Source organism: Pongo pygmaeus, chromosome 8, assembly GCF_028885625.2.
Source record: "Pongo pygmaeus isolate AG05252 chromosome 8, NHGRI_mPonPyg2-v2.0_pri, whole genome shotgun sequence".
Lineage (NCBI taxonomy): Eukaryota > Metazoa > Chordata > Mammalia > Primates > Hominidae > Pongo > Pongo pygmaeus.
The window spans coordinates 53,889,646-53,910,186 of NC_072381.2; the positions used below are offsets into that span (position 1 = coordinate 53,889,646).

At 42.6% G+C, this 20,541-nt stretch overlaps 1 protein-coding gene across 1 annotated transcript in view; it reads right to left on the bottom strand.

The window, feature by feature from the left end:
• Positions 1–20,541, bottom strand: part of VSTM4 (V-set and transmembrane domain containing 4) — a 102,155-nt gene that overhangs the window by 19,943 nt on the left and 61,671 nt on the right. Inside the window, exons 6-7 of the mRNA XM_054437011.2 lie at positions 14,113–14,219; positions 12,621–12,682 (exon numbers count right to left, since the gene is read on the bottom strand). Of these exons, the coding sequence (XP_054292986.1) occupies positions 12,621–12,682; positions 14,113–14,219 (169 nt within the window). The remainder of the gene's footprint in view (positions 1–12,620; positions 12,683–14,112; positions 14,220–20,541) is intronic.

The following is a 20,541-nucleotide window of genomic DNA, read 5'->3' on the forward strand; positions in this document are numbered from 1 at the left end:
AGGTATGCCTGCTTATTTGTTAAATTCATGTTGCATGCAATGTGGGCAATGGGCACATATGACTGAATTAATAATTTTTATTCTTCATCTTTCTATGAACACTCTCACGGTAAATTTATGAGGCTGTGTCTTATTGTCTTTTGGTGATCACATGTGCTCGTTGGAAATTCATAAATTTAATTTTAAGAAGTTATAATAATAAATTAGAATTGATTCTGGCTAGGAAAAAAATCTCCTTAAATGCACCATCAGTTTATTGCAAACTTAGAATTTTACATAGAAATTTTCTTCTTGATATTTTGGGTGCCTAGCTTGATGTTACAGATATGTTGATGATGTTTTTCTTTTCTTTTCTTTATTTTTTTTTTTTTGAGACAGTGATGTTTTTCTTTCTTTCCAAAATGGCACTTTATTTCTAGTATTCTCCATGTAGGATTGAAAAAGTCTTTTAATAACTCTGAGGTATTCTGTGCTCAAAACTGAAGTTTTAAATGAAATAGGCTTCAAAAATGTGAGCAGAAATGATACTGTTTCATGAGATTTCAAAAATAAAATGCAGAGAAAAAGTTTTTAAAAATATTTCCCAGCAGTGCAATGATCTCAGAAATGAAGTGCCCAATAACGGCAGCAAATCAGCCATGCTGAGATGGAAAACAAGCTACTGCTCTACAGGGAGGGACAGTCCCTGCAGGCATGTGGGGACAGCGTGCCCCAGAGTGGAGCCCCACCATGACACCTGGGACCAGGGTGGGCTGCACAACCAGGAAAGGCCACCCATGGGTTGGCCTGCTGGATGTGCAGACCTGCCTCCTGCCTAGGCCATCCTCCAGCCCAGCACATCTCCCTGCACCTGCTCACCTTGGTCAGGTGGCTCCCAGGCTCATGCTCCTGCCTCTCTGGCACCTTGCCCCTGCCTGTCAGCACTCAACAATTATTGGGGAATGAATAAATAGAAGACTGGGAAAGCAATGTGAATGAATCAGTGATGCATTAAACAGGAGAAGCACATAGTCCTGAGGGGGCCAATTCCAAAGTCAACTTCCTTCTCAAAGCACAAAGCCACATTACCCTTCTAGAATAAAGTGGGGCCAACTCTGTTGGTAGCAATCTGCAGTAGGATTCCCTTTGCCTCCCAAAAGGGAGGCCTAAGGAGAGCTTAAGGAGCTACCCAGTCTTAAAACATTTCTTGAAGCCAGGTGCAGTGGCTCACACGTGTAATCCTAGCAATTTGGGAGGCCAAAGTGAGAGGATTGCTTGAGGCCAGGAGTTTGAGACCAGCCTGGGCATATAGCGAGACCCCAGCTCTACAAAAAAAAAAAAAAAAAAAAAAGTTAGATGTGGTGGCACATGCCTGTGGTCCCAGCTACTTGGCAGGCTGAGGCAGGAGGTCAGTTGAGCCCAGGAGTTTGAGGCTATAGTGAGCTACGATTGCCATTGCACTCCAGCCTGGGCAATAGAACAAGACTCTATCTCAAATAAATAAATAAATAAATAAAGACTCCTTGAAAATAACTGTGTCACTTAGCCCACCTTCAGCAAAATTGGAGCCCCAGTGAATTTCTATTGGTCTCTGACACAGCTGAGAAGCATGTGACCTGGTTCCTGCCAGGCAAGTGTTGGCAGGGGCAGGCAGTAGAGGGGCCTTAGCACTAACTGCGTGGCCTGCAGGGAAAAGACAGCCCTGTGCCAAGGTTAACAGACTTCCTGATACAGGATATTCTCACTTCCAGTGTGGGAGAGGTATGATCTTGATCACATCTGGCTTACCGAAGGCCGAGACACCTGCTCTCTCTAGACTGGAGGAAGCCATGAAAGCAAATGGCTTCTGTTTTCCGCACGCCCATCCCTACTGAAGCCTCAGCATCCGTTCTTCCCTCCAGCTGACATACATAACTCCCCGCAACAATAATGGGCTGTGCATGTGTACCTAGGGGAGCATAGAAATTTTATCTCTGCAAAAATGGTACTAGCGTGGTACAAGCAAAGTTTGTATTTTTTTCCCAAGGCTTTTACTTGGGGCAATATATTGTACATGTGGTTGTGGCTTTTTTTCTTCTTTTTAATTTTAAATCGAGATTATGAACATATTTTATGCAGGTTAATATATCCTTTTCATGTAAAATTTAACTGAAACCAGTTCTAGCACATTAACGACAACAAGAGAAATTCTCTGGCTTATTATAAACATCCTTCAAGAAACCTGAAATGCATGTCCTCTGGAAATAATTTTGCTGAGATTTCGGTTATTATTAAAATCCTCTCAGAATTCTATCACTGCTTTCTAATGTGCTTCAAAGTCCTTTTCTGCTACTGATAAGAGACAAATTCTTTTTTGGCCCTGGCAGTACATTCTCAATGGTGAAAACTAGGGCTGGGGAAAGAAACTTCTTCCCAACACCCAGAAGATGTGGAACAAGGCAGGGCATCTCAGCCCTGGGCTGGCCACACTGTGGTTTTCAACAGCGCTATGGAGGAGGCAGGTTCCTATGGCAGGATCCCTCTGAAGTAGGATGAATGAACTACTTCCTTTCTGTCCATTTTGAGCATTCTAATCTTCGGGTTTCAGTGAGAAGAGGGAGGCTTACTGTGGACTGTAAGGTTGAGGGAATCACAGGCAAGTAAGTCTTGGTCACCTGGCCAAGTGCTACACTAGGAGATCATGGGGCAAGACTACATACACCTGGCTGACATACGGATGAGCTGTTCTGGAAAGGTTTGCAGGAATTAGGGAGAGTCACAAGGACTTTTAGAATTCTCATATTTAGTTTTCTCCTTGTTGACAGATAAAACAACTCCCTTTCTCCCCAGGGGGCTGACCTGTCTTACTGAAGTGAAAGCAGAGTCCTCTCTGGAGGTGGGTGGCAGCGACTCTGGATCCTGACAGCGTCGACCCTACCAGAGGTGCCTACTTAGTCTGAAAAGTTATTCAGAGCCACACTTCTTAAACTTTACTGTTTATCATATTCATCTGGGACCTTGTTAATTGCAGGTTCCACTTCAGTAGGTCTGAGTCAGGGCTGGAGATTCTACTTTTCCAACAAGCTCCCAGGCAGTGCCTGGCCTTCTGGCCCACAAATGGAGCAGGGAGAACTCAGACTAAGTTCCAACCACAGATCCTCCCACGCAAACATTATTCATCATTCACTCCATATACATTGGCCAAAGGGGTGCTCTAGTGATTCCAGGTTCCCTGCTGAGGATATCATTAGGGGTAAGACCAGTTCTCCCTGACTTTAAAACCAGTTCCCATGTAAATTTAAAGCTTCTGGGAATCAAGGGACACAATTAACAAATGAAAAAGTCACTACAGGACATGTGAAAATTTTGGCAAATTATGAAACTGATGTGGAATTAAAATTCACAATATATAAAGAACTCCTACAATTCAACAACAAAAAATCAAACAACCTCTTTTTTTTAAAATGGCCAATGGACTTGAATAGCCATTTCTCCAAAGATAGACAAATGGCTGACAAGAACATAAAAAGATGCTCAACATCACTCATTAGGGAAATGCAAATCAAAACCACAATGAGATACCACCTCACACCCATTAGGATAGCTACTATCAAAAAAAAAAAAAAAGAAAAAGGAAACTGACAAGCGTTGGTGAGGATATGAAGAAATTGAAACCCTGTGTGCTCTTTGTAGGAATGTAAAATGGTGCAGCTGATTTGGAAAACAGTGTGGCAGTTTCTCAAAAAACTAAAAATGCCATTACCATCTGATCCAGCAATCCCCCTTCTGAGTATATAACCAAGAGAATTAAAAGCAAGAACTCAAACAGATATTTGTACACCATGGTCACGTCAGCATCAGTCACAACAGCCAAAAGATGGAAGAAACTCCGTTGTCCAGCAAGGGATAAATGGATACAAAAAATGTGGTACATACTTACAACAGAATATTATTAGGCCTTAAGAAGAATGAAAATTCTCACACACACAGCAACGTGGATGAATAAGGACATTATGCTAAGCAAAATAAGCCAGTCACAAAAGGACAAATACTGCACGATTCCACTTCTTTGAGGTCGCTAAAGCAGTCAAATTCATTGAGACAGAAAGTAGAATGGTGGAAGCTAGGGGCTGGGTGGGTGGGAGTGGTGGGTGTTTCTTGAGTACAGAGTTTCAGTTTTGCAAGATGAAAAGAGCATTGGAGACTGGCCACACCACAATGGGAGTGTTTCACATGACTGAATTGTACACTTAAAACTGATGAAGATAGTACGTTTGCTGTTATGCGTATTTTACTACGATTTAGCTTCTGGATGGGAATGTCATGGGCTAAGGCGGGATATCCCATGCACACTGAGGTGTGGGGCAGGCCATGAGCTCCATGTGTGCTTGTGTCGTGGTGGATTTGAGGTGCCCACGGGCCCTCCAGGGGAGTCTCTGGTCAACAGTCAGAAGGGTTGTTCTGGAATTGGCTTGAGGACCCCAGTTAGGGGACCAATGGGCTGCACAGATGGCTGCTGTGCCTGTGAATGTGTCCAAGGAGAAGACAGCCCGAGAGAAGCCAACATTCTAGGACAGTGGAGGAGGGGGAGGCAGCCTGACCACCTGGGGAGGAGCAACAGCCAGGGGTAAAAGCAGTCAACCAGGGAGCCCAGGCCTCTCAGGACCACCTGCAAGTACAAAGGTGGGCAGACCATGAGGGGGCATCCAGGACAGAGGAACCGAAAAGTGCCCCAAGAGCTGTCTACAAGCAGGTCACTGACATGAACAGGCACAACTTACTCAGATGCCTAGGCCAACCTAGATTCCAGAGAAGTGGGGGGCAGAGGGGAGGAGGCCTCAAAAAGAAGGTGGTGAGTGAGCCACATCTTGGAGCTGAGCAGCAGCTCTGCGGGAGGATGAGGCGGGCGTAGGTGAGGACAGAGGACCTAGACCACTTGGGGTCTCCGCAGGACAAGGGTCCCGGGTGGGGTGGGCCTGAGGGATCGCAGGCAGATTATGACAAGAGCCACCCTCTACTCACAGGAAGCCACCTCATCCTGGAGGCGAGAGGGAGCCATTTACACAGGGAAATGACACAGATGAAGCTGTGTTTTAGAAAAATCCCCTGGCAGCCATGCAGAGGATGGATCGGAGTGGGAAGACAGGATGCAAGCGCTCCCCTGGGAAACGTGCAGTGATTAAGCCTGTGGTGCTCCTGGTTTTCTATGTCTTTCGTCTCTGGCTCACAGAGATCATTTTCTCCCTAGAGAACAGGGGTGGCCTGACCCCCTTAGCTACCCTAGGGCTTAATTATGGAGAAGGAGGACTTGCAGGTGAGGTGTGGGTGACCCATTGTGGAGGAGGGCATGGTTGATGATGAGGCATGGAAGAGCCTATCCAAGTTCATTTGACTCCAAGGTTGACACTTGCCACCTTCCAGTTAATGTTGAGATGCTGACTGCTCTCCTCCCCCATTCAGGTAAGTCCTGTGTCCTGTGGCTGTTTTTCCTTTAAATCTGAGGTTTTTCTTCCGCATCCCAGAAAAGTTCCCCCACTTGGCCTCTGAATCAATAACTGACAGAAAGCAATAAAAATAAATCAAATGTACTTCTGGCTTTCTCAGTGTCTTCTGAAACAAGGAAGTAATGACAGCTGTTCCTGGAAGTGTGTGAATCAGCTCCAAGGCTTCCGAAGCTTTGCTGCAGGGCATTTAGCTCCTACGGCCCCAGGAGGCTTCATGGGATGCTTGGGCCAATGCCTCACTCCAAGGGGATGAGGGAGCACTGATATATGGGAATTGTAAATGTTTATTAGACAAACTGGTCACAGTGTCAGACAGAAAGCTCCTGTGTGATCCACGTGGCCTCATTATCTGATTAGCAGAACTTTGAAAGCAGGTTGTTGTGTTTGGTTGTTTTATTTTAAAAAAAGGAAAAGCAGTTTTGATACCTTGATTTTAAAATGTCTAAAATGCTTTTCTCACTTTCTTCTTTTTTTTTGAGACAGAGTCTCACTCTGTCACCTAGGCTGTAGTGCAGTGGTGCGATCTCGGCTCATTGCAACCTCCATTTCCCGGGTTGAAGCGATTCTCCTGCCTCAGCCTCCTAAGTAGCTGGGATTACAGGCATGTGCCACCATGCCTGGCTAATTTTTTTTTGTAATTTTTAAGGAGATGAGGTTTCACGATATTGGCCAGGCTAGTCTCAAACTCCTGACTTCAGGTGATCAGCCCGCCTCGGCCTCCCAAAGTGCTGGGATTATAGGCATGAGCCACCATGCCTCGCCTCACCCTTTCTTCTTTTGTCCTACCATTTTTTTAAAACTTCTGACTACTGTTAATGTCTAGTGTACATACTTCTTGCAAAATGCAATGTCGTCTTGGAAACCCAAGAAAAGATTCCCACTTGTTAACGGCTTGGGGATTGCAGACATAAAGACACGTGCTTTTCACCCAGAGCCTGTAAATCACCTAATGCGGCAGCTGGCACACAATAGGCGCCCGATAAATGGAGGCTTTCCCTGTGAGCCTTCCCACTTCTTGTCAATGAGTCAGTGGAGGTTGTCAGATTGGTTTCTAGACAGAGGGGCTGGGGAGCTCTGTGGCCTAGGATCACAGCAGGAAGCACTGTGTTACAGAGATTGGGGCAACATGGAACCATTACAGAATTAGACACCTAAATTGGTACCAGGTCCCCCAAAATAAGATGTCTCCAAATTATTTTCTAAATTATCCACTAACTTTGTGTGAGTCAACAGGTGGCTATCGACCACCTGTTTGTTTGAGCTACCATCAAGACCTATTGATCTAAGAGATAAATATCGACCAAACTGAGACTGAGGTCAATGCTTGCCTCCCGGGAAAATAAATCTTGATATTCACCAAAAACTGCATATGCTAGGCCTGATATTTTTGTCTCTAAACTAATGGTCAGATAGAGGCCCTGCTGAGGTCAGCTCTTGTCTTTATTGTAAATTGTTATAGGTGTAAACTAGTTTCCAAATTGACCTTGCTTCTGGAAAATTTGGTATAAAAACTTCCAATTTCTTCATATTTTAAATGATCAAGGGAAAACCTGTTATTTAAAGAACTGTTATTGAGAATACTTCCATAAAATAAAGAATCCTTCTGAAATGCATATAACTGCCCCAATCAATTATCTGTGAAAATTGAGAATTTCCTATGATGAGTCCCCACCCAGAGAAGCACATCAGCTCAGACACACAAACAAGTCAACAACAAAAAACTTGTAGTCAGGACCACAGCTATATTTGAAAATTCTATTGAATCTGATATTTTTATAAGTTACAAAAAATTGCTTAAGATAGCATTTTGCACCCAAGAGGTGCACAAAAGATTTTCATGTTTAATGGATAAATGAGAGGTGGGTCCGCCCAGGCTATGCACTAGGGAAAGTTGTTTCCTGAAGACTGATGACATTACACCTTATGGATATGGATCATGTTTCTTAAACAGTGTTGTTTGTTCTCACATGCAAAGCTTGTAGGGGGCAATGGGAAAATCTTATTGTGAGAATTAAATACGATGACATGCCAAAAGCACTTTTTTGATCTATCCCTGGGACACATCAATAAAACTTCAATACACAGTTGTTTCTGTTATTAGCAGGGGTAAGAGACTGGATTAGAAACAATACGTCCTGAGTAACTTAGAGAGAACATAAGGTGGGGAAATTAAGTGTAGTCACTCTGTAGTCACTCTTGAGGTAGTTGTTAAATATCAGAATTAGAAAGAAAAGATCTAAAAGAGCCACATAAACACGCACACCCAGATGTGCAGTGCTGCACACAGTCTAGAGGACAGTGATCTCAGCCTGTCTATCTGCAGGAGACTGAATGTCACAGGTGAGAACTGGGATGCTCCAAGGCCAAGGGAAATTGATTGTTTTAGCCCTTATGCTCCACAGTTTCCAAAAGCCCACTGAGTGCCAATGGCCTATTAAAATAAGCCAAAAGGCCTGCTGCTGCATTTAAGAACCATACGGTATAGTCAACAGAATAGAATTGATGAGGATTTTTTGATAACATGAACCAAATGGAACCCACTATGTGAAAAACCTGCTAGAACCCACAGTTCACTGCAGGCAAAAGAAGACTCTTTAAAAAACAGGTGAAGCACAGAGCAGCAAGGACAGGAGCAAGGCTGAGCCACATAGGCATTCAGGATCACGTATAGAGAGCAGCTAGGCCCAGACTCTGCACTGAGGCAAAGCTTCCAATGTGCTGGTGAAAACCTTAGATTTTGGATTAAACCCTGACTGCAACCCACAAGCTGTGTGACCTTGGGTACGTCACCCATCTCTCACTTTACTGACTCTCAGAGGCTCATGTACCCAACTATGGATGTAGAATTACAGAACCTACTCAACAGGGTGGGTGTGCAGAATCATAAACAAATATCCATTGCACTAAACACATTTCTAAACATGAAGAATACAGCAGGAATCACAGCAGGCAAGCTCCCTGCCTTCATGGATCTTGTAGCCTGGTAGAAGAGATGGATGATTAATAGATATAAACACAAAATATATCAGAGTGGGTGGTGTTTTATATAGGCTATCAGGACAGCTCCTTTATTACATGATGTTTGATCAGAGACCACAGGGGATGAGTAATAAGCCATGGACAGATTCTGGGAAGGACATTCCAGGAAGAGGGGAGAGTGGATACATGGGCCCTGACACAGGAACATGCTTGGTATATTTAAGGATTAGCAAGGAGGCCAGTGTGGCTGAAGGGAAACGAGAGAGAGGGATGGTCATAAAAATCATGTCAAAGAAGAAATGGGGGCTAGATCTTTCTGGGATGCATTGTCCAATGTGGTAGCCACTAGTCAAATGTGTTTACTAAGCACTGGAACTGTGGCTGTGAATTAAGATGTGCAGTAAGCGTCAAATAGACACTGGATTCTGAAGACTTATCACAATAAAAATAATAGAAAATATTTAATTAATAATTGCTATATTGATTACATGATTAAATGATAATATTTTTGATATGTTAAGTTAAATAAACTGTATCATTAAAATCAGTTTTATCTGTTACTTTTCCCGCCTTTAATGTGGCTACTAGAAAGTTTAAATTACCTATGTGGCTCAAATAATATGGGGGATTATAGGTGACAGTCATGAGTTTGGCATTTATGTTCAGCAATACAGGAAGTTCAGAGAAATGCATTATGAAGTGTTTATCCTATTTCTCTGCACCTAGTGGAAAAAGTTTATGAATCTAGAATTCCATTCACAGACAAATTGCTCAAATGGAAAGGCAAGTAAAGGTAATGAAGGGAAAGACACTGGACTCAAAAAAAAAAAAAGGAATAAATAACAAAACAAAAGTTAAGTTCAAATAACTGTTTAGAATATGGTGATGAAATTAGCAAATAATGATTGTTGAAATAGAAGGCATAAGGTAAAATAAAAAAGAGTCTGACAAACAGATAAAATTGGATCCATTTCTGAACTCCAAATGGATCAGAGAAATACAGGCAAAAAAGAAACTGCACAAGTACTTCATTTTAACTATCCTGGCGGAGGTGAACTGGCTTTATGCTTTTAAATTGCACTGCCATGATGCCTATTACGTTAAGGACTTTTTATGAGTTTACTGGCTATTTGTATATCTTCTTTTGTCAAGTGCACATTTAAACCTTCTGCCCATTTTTTGGTAGTGCTGTCTTTTATTTCTTATTGATTGGCAGGTGTTCATATGTTCTAGATAAGAAACCTTTGTCAGGTCAGCCAGGTGCAGTGGCTCATACCTGTAATCCCAACACTTTTGGAGGCCGAGCTGGAAGGAACACTTGAGGCCATGAGCTCAAAACCAACCTGGACAGCATGGTGAAACCCCAACTCTACTAAAAACACAAAAACTAACCTAGCATAGTGGCATGCACCTGTAATCCCAGCTACTTGAGAGGCTGAGGCACAAGAATAACTTGAACCTGGAAGGTGGAGGCTGCAGTGAGCCGAGGTAGTACCACTGCACTCCCGCTTGGTGACAGAACATGACTCTGCCTCAGAAAAGAAAGAAGAAAGAAAAGAAAAGAAAAGAAAATCGATGACAAGAAAAAAAGGAAGGAAGGAAGGAGAGAGAGAGAGAAAGAAAAAGAAAGAGAGAAAGAAAGAAAGAAAGAAAAAGAAAGGAAAGAAAGAGAAAGAAAAGAAGGAAGGAAGGAGAGAAAGAAAGAAGAGAAAAAATTAAAGAAAAGAAGGAAGGAAGGAGAAAAAGGAAAGAAAGAAAGGAAGGAAGGAAGGAGGGAAGGAAAAAGAAAAGAAAGGCGGGAGAGAGGGAGGGAAACCTTTGGCAGATATATGCATAGAGATATGTCCTCCCAGTCTGCAGCTTGCCTTTTCATTATTTTAACCATATCTTTAAACAGAATAGAAGTTCTAAGTGTTAATATAACCCAGATTTCTTTATCCATTCCTTTATGTTGGTGCTTTATGTGTCTCATTTAAAAACATCTTTGTCTACTCTGAAATTAGGAAGAAATGCTATCTTCAGGAAGCTTTACTTTGTACCTTTCATACTTATGTCTATGATCCATCTCCTGTTAACTTTTGTGTGTGGTGTAGAGTAGGGGCTATAGATCTTTTTTTCATATGGATATCCAACAAACCCGTCACCATACATTGAAAAGATAATCTCTTTTTTACTGCACTGCAATGTCATAAGTCAAATGACAATCCTATGTAGTTGTGTTTGGGGCTCTTTATTCTGTCCCTTTGTGTACTTGTCTGCCCTTGTATTAATACCCCATTGTATTACTTACTCTTGCTTTAATGTAGATGTTGAGAATTGGCATATAAATCCTCCACCTTGCACTCCCCCCTCAAGATTGTCTTGGCCCTTTGTAGTACATACACACCCTAGCATAGCTTTGACAGTCTTTCTCTCTCTCTCTCTCATGCACACACACACAACTAACTGCTGAACAATATTAACAACAAAATAAATAGTAATGTAGGTAAAAACTAAAAAATAAATATCCATGCATCCATACTGATATCAAGGAATTAGTGAATAATAAACAAATGAGAAAAGGGGGCCACTCTTCCTTATAGAAGAATTCCAAATAATACATCTAGAAAGATTAAGGGAAATAGAAAACCACCCTTAGTGCACCATAGTAAAATCTGCTGCAAGCAAAATCTACTGATGAATGCAAAATTAGTGGGCAAAAGTTCAAGGAAAAACAAGATATTTGCAAGCCTTCACATACTTCCCCTAAGATTTTTATTAATTACTGTGGTGGGTTTAACATATCCACAAATTCATGACACGCCTCCCTTCTGGAGGTGGAGCTTAACTCTCCTTGAATGTGAACTGGACTGAGGGACTGGCCTCTAACAAATAGAGTCTGGAAAGGAGAAAATAGTAACTTCATAGTAAAGAAACCTGGCAGACACCACCTTAACCAAGTGATTGAGATGGGCATAACCATTAACAAGATATATTGATGTCATGTGCCCCGATACCATGCAATGAGAAGGGAGCTCCACCTCTGTGCTGTTTGTCCCCAAAATCCGTAACCCCATGATATGGTTTGGCTCTGTGTTCCCACCCAAATCTTATCTCAAATTGTAAACCCCAGGTGTCAAGGGAGGGAAGTGATTGGGTTAGGGGGTGGTTTCCTCCCCGCTGTTCTCATGACAAGTGAGTGAATTCTCATGAAATCTGATGGTTTTATAAATGGTAGTTTTTCCTGTGCTCACACACACCCTCTCTTGCCTGCCTCCATGTAAGATGTGCCTGCTTCCCCTTCCACCATGACTGTAAGTTTCCTGAGGACTCCCCAACCATGAGGAATGGTATAAGTCAATTAAACCTCTTTATAAACCTGTTTACAAATTACCCAGTCTTGGGTAGTATCTTTATAGCAGTGTGAGAACTGACTAATACACCCCATTTCTAATGCTCAGAAAACCTCAGAGAGTACCAAATTGAGGGACATTCTAAAAAATCACTGGCCACTACTCTTCAAAAGTGTCAAGGACATGAAAGAAAAAGAAAGCCTGCAAATCTGTCTTGGATTGTTGGAAAGCAAGGAGATGTAACAACTAAATGCAATGTGAGATCCTGGATTTGGATCCTGCACCAGAAAAGGAACATTAGCAGGTAGACCAAAATCTGGTTAAGCCCAAAGTGTAGTTAATAGCAATGAACCGATGTTAATTTCTTAGTTTGACACATGTACCATGGCTATGTAAGAAGCCAACACTAAGAGAAGGTGGATGAAGGTACATGGGACCGCTCTGTGCCAGCTTTACAACTTTTCTGTAAATCTAAAATTGTTCAAAATCAAAAGCTATGACATATTTTCTGGAAAACGTGCAGCAGTATCTTTGGAGTAATTATCAGGGAAATGTATGCAAGCAGGTCCACTTTCTATTTTATACATTTCTGAATATGGCTTTTCTCCCTTTTGAAACAGAGCATTTATAATATAAACTATTTGGATTTTTAAAGAGTTACTCTGGGAACTAAGTATGGAGAAAGGCTGACTCAAAAGCTGGCACCTGAGAATAGAGAATGCCTTTGTTTGGGAACAAAAGTTTCTAAAACTTTCTGTATGTTTTGAGTTAATAAAGGCACTGTTTTGGAATCTGAGTTGTGTCTGAGGCTTAAGGTATGATAGGAATACAGAAGACGGTTACTTACCAGGGTGACTTTTCTCTGTGGTTTCAGCAGCTTCGGTTTATGGAACGTGGGGGCTATCGGAGCTGTGGAAGTAGGTCAAGGGTTTAGCTTGCGGTTCCTCCCAGAACACTTAGTGGCCACACATCATGAGCATCAGGGACATATGCTGAGAGGTCTTGGACACCTTCCTGGTCCCATGGGAGAACTTTCTGATCTAGGCATCAGCAGGTGCCCCTCGGCGGGGGGTGATCCTCCCCTAGTCTTTGAATGTGTTGTTGTCTCCCTCAGCAAGGTCAACGAAACAACTCTGCATAAAACTCTGCCAGCTACATGGATGTCAGCTGTGCAGGTGTGAACCAGATGCACCCAGTGAAGGCTGAAGCTGGGACCTTCCCTGGGAGACTCCGTCCTACCCACACACTAGCGCTGATCACAATAACTCTTGATCCTCACAGCAGCCCTGTGAGGTCATCAGGGAGGGTCTTATTGTCCCCACTTAACAGAAAAAGAAAGTGAGGCCCTTCCCACAGTGTCATGTCACTAGTCTTGAACCATTTAGGATTTGAACTTGGCATTGAAAGTCAGGCTCTACCACTTACCTAAGTCTCACTTTCAACTTTAGTAAGGGTGGGTAATATCTACTGTGGAATGAATGACATCGAGCGGTATGATGCCTGACCCAGGCGGGCGTTGTCTACTCCCTTCCCTCCCAGGTCCATGCTTTTCATCCCCCTGCAGTACAACCACACCCTCCAGCCCTCTTTCCACTCCGTGTGTGCTCAGCCTCACCAACAGGCTTCCCCACAGGGCTTGATGTGTCCCTAGGGGAAGCATGCAAAGCCACAGTTAAGGAATAGAATTGTTCATTTGGGCAACCCTTGTATTCCCCCAACTATATTTCAAATTTGCTGAGGTATGAATATCTCCTAAATTGACCAGTTATTTTAGGAACTATCTATAGTCAATCTTGGTTCTCCTAATACTCTTGCAGTTTTTTCCTCCAGAAACACCTATCTTCCTCACTTACATTGCTCTAAATCATAACTGGAATCACAGGATAGCCATCATTTTATATCCAGAGCAACTGTGAAATAAATTGTACACCTAGTTGACATCTTTAAAAATTCAGAGAGCTTTTCCTCCCTTGAATGAACCGAGACTTCCTCATCCCACCCCACCACCCCACCTCATGTGTGGCACGTTTTCATAGTACAGAGTGAAACACAATCTGGAATCATCTGTGGATGTTGATCTTCCCCCTGCTAAAGCTATGCTAGGCCCTTGCTTCCTCCTCCAACTCCACCTCCAACCCAAGTACTGGGCTAAGGGCTGAGGTGGTTGAGCACCTGTTAAGCCCAGAATCTAGGTGGGGGTCCAGACTATATAATCATTAAATGTCATGTCATATTCCCCATCTGCCTATGCTCCCTGTCATAATCCAACATGGAACCCTAGACCCACAGGGATCAATAATGATAGTTTCCAGGTAAGAAACTGCAGGCCAGCTCCTTACCTTTGGCAGGGACTGCAGGAGGAATGTCAGGCTTCTCCTTCTGCCTCTTGCCCTTCTTGGGCTGCAGTGGGGCCAAGCTGGTCACGCTAGTGACAGTCTCCCCTGAGCTGTAGAAGAAAAAGTTTCCAGTGAAACCAAAGGCACATTTATTGCAAAAGAGAAAGGAACAAAAAAACCCACAATAGCTTCCAATAGTTTCTGAGTGCTCCCTGTGTACCTGTGTAAGGGAAGGTTATCATATGGGTAGACTGGAAGCACTCTGTGCTCATCTCCAGGGAGGTCTGGAAGTCTGGTACTGATCTTTGGCCAAGATAAGAAGGATGAGTTGAGCCAGTTGGTGATTTATAATGAATGTGCTGTTTACAGTCCCAAATTCCTTGGAGGAACCCAGGGCTAGCTTGTGTACATTGCCTAGGGATACATGGGTTGATGGTTGACACCTGGTTTAACTGATAACACATTTTGGCTTGGCTACATCACCAGTGGGGTATTATTTATGCCACTAGAAGTTTCTGCTTGAGCTTCCTAAAACCAAGGTTCCTTGCACACATCTCTGTGGTTCATAATCCAAAGGCAAACATCTCCCCAGCAACTGGGAAAGGGTTCTGGGGAGCTGCACCTGGATGTGCCTGGGGTCCCCTGTGACTGCCGGAGCTTTCTTCTCCTGCTGCACCTTTACCTTTGGGACAGGTGAAGGGAGCTCACCTTGAGGAGCGCTGGGAGTGTTTCCAACTACCTTGACCCTGTGTAATTACTGCAGTATCAGCTTCTTAATATGTGTTAGCCATAACCCAAAGGGACAGGAAGATAAGCCTTTTACATTACAGGTAAGAAGGCCAAGGCTTAAAGAGGCTACGTGATTGCTCTAAGTGACATTGTTGGTAAGCAGCAAATAGGAAAGCTGCAAACATACACTGCTCCAATATGAAACTTGTTCTCGGTGCTACTCATGGGCTGGAGTTCGCAAACTTTCTTGAATGACCATTCATCTTCTTGCAAATGATTCCTATTCGCTCCAGTAATCCAGAGGGAAGTACCTTTTATAATCTCTTGTCCGCAGGCACATGTCCCAGCTAGGTAAGTCCAGGTCTCAAGAGAGGCTATCTCGCTAATACATACAGAATTTCTAGAAATCCATAAAAATATGACCCAATCATCAAAATAAAAGAAGGTTGGAAACAGGCAGTTTTTACACATAAGGAAAGACTCATTTACACATGAAAACATGCTAAAGCTCCCTCAGGAGAGATGAATTCCAGTTAAAATATATTGACTTCTTCTTTTTTTTTTTTTTTTTTTCCAAATCAAAATGGCTGCAGTCAAATGTGAGGCAAAGCACTCTTGGTAAGGGTGCAGGGAATCTGGCACTCAAAAGCATTGCTGGCAGCAGCGTGATCTTTCCTGATGGAGAATGATTTCGTAACATCTATCAAAATTACAGGTGCTTAGACTCTTTGACCTGGCAATTTCATTTCCAGGAATTCGTTCTATGAATATCCTTGCACATGTAGGAAATGTCGTGTGCATAAGATCAGTCATTACAGCACTGTTTATAATAGCAATGGATTAGAAACAGCCCATCTTCCATCAGCAGGGGACTAGTTGAGTAGATTCTGGTGAATCCGTGCATAGGGTCATCCGTATAAAGACGAAGAAGTTACATGTGTCCTGATAAGGAAAGATGCATTGCTAAGTGGAAAAGCTAGGTGTTGGACAATGTATAAAATGTGCCACTTTTACATAAAAATAAGGGGAAATAAGAATATATATTAGCATTTGCTTACACATACATAAAGAAGCTCCAGAAATATTCACAAGAATTTAAAAATAGTGGCTCCCTAGAATGGGGGTGCTAAGGAACTAAACAGATGTGAGACAGGACAGCGAGAATCATTACTGGATATGTTTATAATTAAATGCAAATAAATATACACATGGGTAATAAGAGATAGGCTATTCTAATAATAGTCCTAGATATTTAAAAATAAATAAAAACTGAATCACACGTTGTGGGAAAAATTCCAAGAATACAGTTCCCATTGAGATTCCCCAAAGATGCCTTATTTTTATTGGGAACAGAGATTCTAACTGGTCATAGCTTTAGAGTATAGGGTCAATTGTGTAAATTCACAAATAGCCAAAAAGAATGTGAATTTACAAAACTTTGACCAACAATAGCAAACAAGGGATCCTAAATTCTCAGAATTGTTTATACAACCACATGTTCAGCTTAATTCTGTAGTTTTATAAACTCTTGAAATGCCTATTTCTTATTTCCAATATAAAATAATGCATGCCCATGTTTAAAAAGGGTAATTACAGGCATGGAAACCAAAGAAAATAAGACTGTCATAACCAAAACACAACCTTCATAAATATTTTCACTCTTTTTCCTCTTCCTTGCTTTTGCTTTTAAATAGACTTTATTTTTTAGAGAAGTTTTACATTCACAGAAACATTGAGTGGAAGATAGATTTCCCATATAGCCCCCACCCCCACACATGCACAGCCTCCCCTATGATCAACATCCTGCACCAGAGTAGTGCATTTGCTACAACTGAGGAACCTACATTAGACATCAGTATCCCTCAAAAGTCCACAGGTCACCTTAGGGTTCACTCTTGATGTACAGTATATTCTATGGGTTTGGATAAATTTATACTGGCATGAACCCAGCATCATAGCATCATACAGAGTAGTTTCACTCCCTAAGTATCCTCTGTGCTCTGCCTACTCATCCCTCCCTCTACCCTAACCCTTGGCAACCAGTGATCTTTTAACGTCTCCACAGTTTTGTCTTTTCCAGGATGTCGCAGAGTTAGAATGATACAATATATAGCCTTTCAGACTGGCCTCTTTCACTTAGCAATATGCAATTACCCTTCCTCCGTGACTTCTCATGGCTTGACAGCTTATTTCCTTTTTTTTTTTTTTTTTTTTTTTGAGACAGTCTCTCTTTGTCCCCCAGGCTGGAGTGCAATGGCGCGACGTCAGCTCACTGCAACCTCCACCTCCCGGGTTCAAGCGATTCTGCTGCCTCAGCCTCCCGAGTACCGGGGATTACAGGTGCCTGCCACCATGCCCAGCTAATTTTTGTATTTTTAGTAGAGATGGGGTTTCACCATGTTGGTCAGGCTAGTCTTGAACTCCTGACCTCAGGTGATCCACCTGCCTTGGCCTCCCAAAGTGCTGGGATTACAGGCATAAGCCACTGCTCCCAGCCTGACAGCTCATTTCTTTTGGGCAATGAGTAATATTCTGTCATCTGGATGTACCACAGTTTATGCATTCACCTGCTGAAAGATATCTCAGCTGCTTCTAATTTTTAGCAATTATGAAAAAAGCTGCTATAAACATCCATGTGCAGTTTTTTTGTGTGTAGATACAAATTTTCAACCCTTCCTTGTTCGTATATAGTGTTTTTTAAATCATATTATATTATAATTTTGTATTCTTATTTTTACTTAATCTAAATTTTTCATATTGTTATATTCTCATACTATTCCAGTGAGGAAATAAGCCGATGTTTACTTAGCCATTTCCCTAACATCTAAACATCTCATTTCTTTCTCAGTTTAATATAGAAATGACACTGCTAAAAATGTATTTGTGCCTAATGGTTTTTTATTCTTAGACTTTCATTTTGGGGTTGAATTTCTAAAGCTGGAATTACCAGGTCATGGAAAAGGACCATTTTCAAGGCTATTTAATACTTACAGTCAAAATGATTTTTGACAAGTTAGTACTACACCACAGCTATGCCACTCAACAAATGAGAATACCTACGTCACCCTCCTTAACACCATCTGTCAATTTTTTAAAAATGACTCATTTAATGAAGAAAAAGCTGATTCCTTTTTGATTTGCATTGCTCTGATTTCTAGTGATAATGGACACTTCCCATGTTTGTCTAAGGAGTTTTCTCATTTATGATGGAAGGATAGCTCCTTCTCTTGATTTAGGATTTTTTTTTTTGGATCTTGATTTAGGATTTTCTTGATTTCTGCTCTTGATTTAGGATCTTGAGCTTTTCTTACAGGTTTGCAAGCAACTTTTACACCATTTGGACATATTTATTGAAAACATTTTTCCCAATTCCCTTTGAATTCTGGCTTTTTGTTCCATGCACAGTTTTTTAATTTGTTTTTGCTAAAATCTTTTGACATTTTCCTTTCTTCTTTTGCGTCAAAACTTGGGTAGTCTCCCCAACGGCACCTCGCACGGTGTAGAATCAAATAATATTTCCACTTCCTATTCTCTTTTTGGATTTATTTTTTTAACTGTTTAATATAAATGGAAGTTTCTGGAACATCATTTTTGTGCACTTATAACATCATGTTCAGGGATTTCCTTAAGGTGGAAAACACCTGCTTTGTCATCATAATTTTCCTTCAAAACAGTAAAACTGCACTAAATTTAATTTTAATTCATATTTCGACAATTTGATCTCATTTACACAATGAATCACCACATTGACATAGGATAGACACTCTCTCAGAATCCTGTTTCTCCCCTTGAGCCAGCAGGACTGGTCGGAATATTTGGCTAAGAAAGTCCACCTTATGATTAACTTACAAGAAAAGTTATTCGACATCTCGGGTTGGAACAGTGCTATATTTTGTCTCTGACACAACAGAGCAAGCCTTGTTGGAGTGAGTCAAACCAAGAAAGACAGAAAACAGGCCCGCCCGGAAACTCCCTCTAAATTACAGAGCTGTTTGATTAGAGAGAAGTGCTATTTGTGGGAGCTCACTGTGGAGCAATGCTGTTTTTCTGCCTCCAACAAGGGCAGGCAGGATGTCGCACGTGCAGAGACCTTGCTGTAAGATGTACCAGGTTCCGGCCTGGCCACCTCCCAGAAGGAGCTTCTGTCCTACAAAGGCTTGGCAGTTCTGCTCCATGACACACAGCGGCTGGATTGAGTGAACAAGCACTAAACAGGGGTCAAAAGGCCACTAAAGCTGATTCTACTTTGACCAAAGAGGTGACCCTGGGCAAGTCACTTACTTCGCCGGGCTTCCACCCACCAATCTGTAAAAGGGGAGGTGTATGTTGGCTATCTCTCTTGCAAAGTTATGAGGGTCAGATGAGAGAGTATAGCCTAAATTAGATGGGGTGTGAAACAGCTAAATAGCAACTGACCCTAGTCTCCAGTGTGCAGGTGCAGTGTAGACGTTTCATGGTACTACCCAGGGAGGATGATGTTGCCACTTGGGTATTTCATGGTGCCCTTGTTCCAGCCCACTGAGTAGGGCGGCAAGTTTCAACTTGGACCTTGATCAGAAAGTCTTCCTGCCCAGGATATTACAGCATGACATGCCCTTGACAGCTGCCCTCCCACTGATAGAGTGGTGCTGGAAAGCACCACTGCAGGACAGACCAGGCAGGTCATGAGAGAGGCTACATTCCTGAGCGATGGGCGGCCACTCCACAACACCAGGCAAAGCAGCCAGCCTAGATTTTGCAAGGTATTGAACAAATTCTGAGCAACCATATTTTTTAGAAACTAAAGTTAACAACAGTAACAGCTATGTTTGTGTCCATCCTATGCAAGGCAGTGTGGAAAGAGCTTGGTATCCGTAACCTCTGGCCCTCCTTGTTGCAAAAATGGGGCCTCAGAGAGATCAGGCCCTTCTCAAAAGTCACCAGCTGAGAAGGGGACATGGGACTTGATCCATGTTGGCCTGCTTCCTCTGGCCCTGAAGCAAGGACCCAGGACCCAGCCCAGATAACAGATAACAAGAAAACTGGAACAGGAACAAGGTCAATAGAGCCATAGCCACAGTGGCTACTCCCAGTTTAAACCATCTCCCTGAAGAGAAGTACCAGAAGGAGACATTAACATTCCACTGCATTTCAAGTCTGATTTAGATTCAGTGTGGGGAACCCACAGCACTGTCACAGCTGCTCAAACTCCTGCCCCAAAGGGAGGAGGAGAGGCCAACTCAGGTAGTGAGGTCTTGGGGACTGAGGGTGTGGCTGGTGCCTAAGACCCAGGGCCATCCTGAGAAGAAAGCGCAGAGGAGGAAGGGGGCATGTGCCTGGAAATCGTCTGGAACAAGTGATGTCAGCTGCCAAAATGAAGGTGGGCATGGTGGGCTAGCCAGCTGGGAATTTTGTGCCTCTAGCACTAAGAGTATTTGGGAGCAGAAGGCAGGGAGCAGGAGGAACAGCATAAACTGAGCTGATTCCACCAAAGAACGTAATTATAACTAAGAAGCATGCACCCAGCCACACTCTGCTTTCAAAACTAAATGTGAGGTCAAAGCAACTTGTGCTGAACCACAGTGCATGTGGCATCAGGAGTCCTCATCCCTGCCTTTAATGTCCCTGGGCCATCAAATGGTCCTTCTAATATAGTCTCTCTCTGGGATGTGTGGGAGGTGCAGCGAACTGTGTGAGCCAAGGGACTTTCACAAATCCAGCCAT